Source organism: Saccopteryx bilineata, chromosome 1 (genome assembly GCF_036850765.1).
Source record: "Saccopteryx bilineata isolate mSacBil1 chromosome 1, mSacBil1_pri_phased_curated, whole genome shotgun sequence".
In the NCBI taxonomy this organism is placed as follows: Eukaryota; Metazoa; Chordata; class Mammalia; order Chiroptera; family Emballonuridae; genus Saccopteryx; species Saccopteryx bilineata.
The window spans coordinates 217,148,984-217,154,983 of record NC_089490.1 but is presented as its reverse complement, the minus strand read 5'-3'; the positions used below and the strand labels follow the sequence as shown (position 1 = coordinate 217,154,983).

The 6,000-nt window shown below is 46.1% G+C and overlaps 1 protein-coding gene across 3 annotated transcripts in view; it reads left to right on the top strand.

Annotated features, from left to right (window-relative positions):
* Positions 1-274: 274 nt before the first annotated feature.
* The window catches only part of EGLN1 (egl-9 family hypoxia inducible factor 1), a 62,558-nt gene continuing 56,832 nt past the window's right edge, over positions 275-6,000 (top strand). For all 3 annotated transcript variants that reach the window (XM_066236129.1, XM_066236122.1, XM_066236113.1), the window contains exon 1: positions 275-1,297. In XM_066236129.1, the coding sequence (XP_066092226.1) occupies positions 413-1,297 (885 nt within the window). In that variant the 5' untranslated portion in view covers positions 275-412. The remainder of the gene's footprint in view (positions 1,298-6,000) is intronic.

The window sequence follows — 6,000 nt, the reverse complement described above, 5'->3', positions numbered from 1 at the left end:
CCGGCCCCGCCCCCGCGCGCCGCCCGCCCGGGTCGTGGCGGGGCCGTGGTGTACGTGCAGAGCGCGCAGAGCGAGTGGCGCCCGCACACCCTGCTCTCCTGCACAGGCCGGCCGGGTGCCCGGGACGCGGAGGCGGCCGAGGAGGCCGGTCTCGCGCGCTCAGTCTCGCGCGCCGGAGCAGAGGTCGCGGTTCGCCGCGCAGGCCGCGCTCCCCTGACCCGCGGGGGCGATGAGGCGCTGAGGCGGACCTGAGGACGAGGAAGCGGCAGGGCCGAGGGCGGGGAGCCGGCCTCCCGGAGGCGAGGGGCGGCGGGTGCATGGCGCAGTGACGGGCCCTGCCGCTCCGCCCGCTCCCCGGCCCCGGGCGAGGCCGTCTGGCCGCAAGCCCTCCTGCTCGGCCGCCGCCGGCGCCATGGCCAATGACAGCGGCGGGCCCGGCGGGCTGAGCCCGAGCGAGCGCGACCGGCAGTACTGCGAGCTGTGCGGGAAGATGGAGAACCTGCTGCGCTGCAGCCGCTGCCGCAGCTCCTTCTACTGCAGCAAGGAGCACCAGCGTCAGGACTGGAAGAAGCACAAGCTCGTGTGCCAGAGCGGCGAGGGCGCCCCGGGCCCCGGCCCGCACCCGCAGCCCGGCCCCACTCCCGCCACCGCGCCGCCGCCCAGGGCCTCCGCGGCCCGGGAGGCAAGGAAGGCGGCGCCGCGCCGGGACAGCGCCGCGCGCGCCGGGGACGCGGCCAAGGCAAAGGCCAAGACCAAGCCCGCGGCAGCCGCGTCCCCGGCGCCCGGCGGCCAGGGCCCGCAGACAGCGACGGCGACTGCGGCTGCCGAGGCGGAGCCCGCGAAGGAGGAGCCGCTGGGCCGCTCGTCGCTGTTCCAGGAGAAAGCGAACCTGTACCCTCCGAGCAACACGCCGGGCGAGGGGCTGAGCCACGGTGGCGGCCTGCGGCCCAACGGGCAGACGAAACCGCTGCCGGCGCTGAAGCTGGCGCTGGAGTACATCGTGCCGTGCATGAACAAGCACGGCATCTGCGTGGTGGACGACTTCCTGGGCAAGGAGACCGGGCAGCAGATCGGCGAGGAGGTGCGCGCCCTGCACGACACCGGCAAGTTCACGGACGGCCAGCTGGTCAGCCAGAAGAGCGACTCGTCCAAGGACATCCGCGGAGATAAGATCACCTGGATTGAGGGCAAGGAGCCCGGCTGCGAAACCATTGGGCTGCTCATGAGCAGCATGGACGACCTGATCCGCCACTGTAACGGGAAGCTGGGAAACTACAAAATCAATGGCCGGACGAAAGTAAGTGTGTGCTCAGCCCCCGCCCGCGACAGGAGCCGTTAGGGCGAGGAGCACGGTTCTCAGTATGAAAGCGACCTCCTGGTGCAGGACCCCATTAAGAGAACGAATAGAATCCGTCCATAGATGTTAATCTAGTTAGCCCCTTTTTCTGTGGCCAGTTTTTCACCTACTGCCCATTTGCAAACTTCTGCGTCTAATTGCATGGTTTTCTTAGGTTCTCCCTTTAATTTTGCTATCTTCTCTATGCCACTACACTAGTACTTCAAACCTATGTAATTGGAGTTTCAGCCGCCCAGCGGGTGGTATTAAAGTACTGCCAAAAAGCAAGTGCATCTGCCTTGTGTTTGTATTTTCTTCTCCATTCTGTGGTCCTTGAACCACTCGTCAGATTCTGACCTACAGAGGCGAATGCTGTGTTTAGTTAAGAGTCTGCCCACTGACCACAAAAGTAAATTTAAAATAGGCATGTAGTCAAGAGTCTTCATTCAGGAAAAGCTTGACTGCCCCCTTCTCTTCTGCCTCCCTCCCCCATCTTTCCCTGCTGTTTTGCAAACCCACTACACAACTGGGAAAAAAGTGTTTCCATTTCCAGACCTCTCAGTGTAGGCAGGTTACATTTTTAGTTAGATTTTATTTGCTTTGTAGTAAAAGAACTGTTCGGTAGCCTCTTGGGGGGAAAAAAAAACCCACATGGAATTGGAGCAGGAGTGAAGGCTCTTGCGAATATATCAATTTGGTGAAATTTGTTTGTTTTGTCTTTACTATGGTAGCTTTCCCCCCAAAAAAATCTTCAGTTCTTACCTACTGATCCCTTCTGCCTCCTCAGTATGGTAAACTGTAGACTCATTTCTCCTTAATATGTCCCTTTGTCCTTTTGCATTTTCCTTCCCAGATCTTAATATTTTTTTGTATACAGGTTCATCCCAGGCCAGCCAAGCTCCACCCACCTCCTCCATCAATCTTTATCTGATTTTGTAAGTTTTAAGTGCTTATCTTAGGAGATCATCACACCCTAAGGTGTTAGTACATACACACTGACTCTTCCCAGTAGTTCTTTGTGTGTGTGTCAGACCATCTATTTTGATAATCGTTTTGGATGACTCTTGGGCAGCAGATGAGGCTGAGCATAGGCGGTTAAGAAAGTTCTGTGCTGCAGGGAAATACAGTGTGAAATCTGATTTATGTATTGCTGCTCCGTTGCTGGATGAAGCCACATGTCTTAATAGCATGTAGTCTCAAAAAAAAAAAAAAAAAAAAAAAAGAAGCAGCTGCTTAGTATTAAGCTGGAAGAAAATAAGGGGGCTTGATTCATTCTCAGTCTTGATCTATAATCATTTTTTATTGACATTTCTAAATAACTTTTTCATGGGTCAGCTGTGGTTGTAGTCATGAACTGCAGAGCAGGAAAGGGAACTAGCTTGAGGGAATTACTAATAGGTCTGTGAAGAATGACCAGACTGTATTGGGGCATAGCGGAAGGTGAAATCATGAAGAAGATAATGCCCAAAATCTTTCTTGCTCTGCTTTCCATAGTTAATTTAGCTTTCAACATTAATCTCAATACTCTTTCTCTCGACATTTTCTTGTTTACACCTGTCCTTGGGGAAGATACAGCAGTCAGCCTATTTCTTAGAGCATCTCCTCATGAAGAGGATGTTGGAAGATACCAACCTCCTTCTTGAGACACCACAGTGGCTGAAGGGAACAGTAGTGTAGGTTTTAAATTATTTTACTACATATACCATTATGTGATAATGGACTTGCTGAGGGGAGGATGGATTTTAAACTTCAGATTTAATCTTATGCTTAAAGTAATTTTTAAGGATATAATTTCAAAATCTATAAATGATTTTGGAGAATCCCTTTCATTGTATTTCTTGGCTGAGAGAATTTTTGCTAATTGTGCATGTTTAATTACGTAATTTAACTATTCCAAAAAAGCCCAAAGATGCCTGCTTTGGGGGAATGGGAAGGCAGTCAATTTACCAGCCACTTTACAGGAGTGGACAAAAGTAGGTTTACAGTTGTAATACAAACAGGTAATACAATAATAATATAAGAATCAGTTTTTGTGTATTCACAACTGTATACCTACTTTTGCCCACTCCTGTATATGGAGCACAATATACTAGGTACAGATTAGTTTCAATACAGACGTGATCATGATAATCTTAATCCTATGAAGTAGGTAGTATCATTCCTCATTTACATTTGAGTATATGTCAGCTCAGACTCCTCCAGGTCTACATGCAGGATACCCTAGGGCAGGGGTCCCCAAACTACGGGCCCGCAGGCCACATGCAGCCCCCTGAGGTCATTTATCTGGCCCCTGCCGCACTTCCGGAAGGGGCACCTCTTTCCCATTGAAATACTGGTCAGTTGGTGGATTTAAATTTACTTGTTCTTTATTTTAAATATTGTATTTGTTCCCGTTTTGTTTTTTTTACTTTAAAATAAGATCTGTGCAGGGTGCATAGGGATTTGTTCATAGTTTTTTTTATAGTCTGGCCCTCCAATGGTCTGAGGGACAGTGAACTGGCCCCCTGTGTAAAAAGTTTGGGACCCCTGCCCTAGGGGATTCATACTTAGGGCCTTCAGATATGAAGCTCTAGGCTTTGTTTTATTACACCACACGTACATAGATAGGTAGGTTATTATGAGAAGATGTAGATTAGTTACTGTACTACTGAAACTAAAATTTGGTAGACATTTTATTGATAGTGAATAGCATTAGCTTTGTATGTAAATAATTGTGTTACTGTTGGACTAGATAAATTTTTGACTACACCAGTATACAATGCTTATTTCAGATAGTGGCTGAAAAACCACTATACAGTTATCCACCTGAATCATGCTCATTTCAGTATAGTAACTCTTAAGAGAGACAGAGTATGGGTATCATATGTGATTGCAGAGAAGGCTTTCAATTAAGAATTTTGTTTACAGTATTATAGTGATTTAATAAGTTACTTTTGTGAATGTGATATTTCTCTCTTAGATTTTTATAGCAACTCTATGAAATAGGTAGATCGTTGTTGTATCATCCCTGTTTATAGATTTGAAAAGTGAACCTCTGGAAAATTAGTTCGCTTGTTACAAGGAAATGTAGCATACCAGGACTTAAATTCAGGTTTCTGATCAAGATTCTAATGTTCTTTCTCATTTACCTTATTCTTTTTTTTTTTTTTTCATTTACCTTATTCTGTATGGTCTTTTTGTATGTCAGGGCCTGATAGGTAATTGGTTGTGACTCATTTAGTTTAGGCTTTGATTTCCTCCAGGTTTCTAATTTAGACATACTTATCTGGCCACAGTTTGTCCAACTACTTTAAAAGAGGAACTACAAGGGAAGGATGAAGTAATGCAGGAGAAAAACGGGAATACAGTTGTAGCCGCTGATGTAACTGAACTCTTGTTTCTACTTTCTGTGGTTCCTTTTGGGGTATTTTCCCCCCCTTTTGCCCTTAAACTGCCCTTTGACCCTTTCTCACACCCTTTTTCATCAAAAAAACTTGCTTTGATGTTCAGTAGGGAGGAATCAGGGTCTACTGGTTTGTGAAGAGTGGTGTTCTGTAAGAAATCATAGGTGCCTTTACTGGAGGGGAGAGGAAGAGGAGGAATGTAGAGGACTAAGGATTATGGGAAAGTGTCAAACTATTGTTCAATTGTAGAGTCTTAGCCACTGTAAAGGAAAAAATGTGTCTGTTAAAATAAAAGTATTAAAATCATATGCATATTTTTAGAATTGTTTTAAAAACTTACTTTGTTCAGTTAAAATATACATAAGGAGTGATAAATTAGGGTTGAGACCAATAAGCAGCAGATTATAGTCCTAAAAATTTTCACTTAGTACTTGCAGCTCTCACTGATTATGGCTTTTAGAGCAGAGAATAGGATAAGGAAAATTCTGTTATTTTATTATCACTACCAGAGAGGTGGTCGTGACAATTCTCTTAGATGTTACAAACAAAACTTTTTTCTCAGTCTACTTCTGCCACTTTCTCTATAATCTTAGTATCCAGGATGTTCAAATTGAAGCAGCTTGTTAATTTATTTTTAAGATTTTTTAATTGAATTCATTGGAGTGACACTGGTTAATAAAATTCTACATATTATAGGTGCATAATTCTGCAACACGTCTCTCTCTCTCTCTCTCTCTCTCTATATATATATATGTTTTGTGTGTGACAGAGATGGAGAGAGGGACAGACAGGAAGGGAGAGAGATGAGAAGCATCAATTCTTTATTGTGGCACCTTAGTTCATTGATTGCTTTCTCATATGTGCCTTGACTGGGGAGCTACAGCAGATGGAATGACCCCTTGCTGAAGCCAGCAACCTTGGGCTCAAGCTGGCCACCTAGGGGTTTCAAACCTGGGTCCTCTGTTCCCCAGTCCGATGCTCTGTAGGGAGCTGAAGCAGCTTGTTTAATGTTTGAATACCTTTATCACAATTCAAGATCAAAGTCAGTTACTCTGTGTGCAAAAAAGGCTGAAAATATTGGTACTTCAGTGATTTTAACATAGTGGTTTAAAATTTAAGAGATACATGTGGACTGAAAGTAGGTTTGTTTTTTTGGGTTTTTTGTTTGTTTGTTTGTTTTTGGTGACAGGCAGGAAAAGAGAAAAATGAGAAGCATCAATTCTTCATTGTGGCTCCTTAGTCCTTCATTGATTGCTTTCTCATATGTGCCTTGATCTGGAG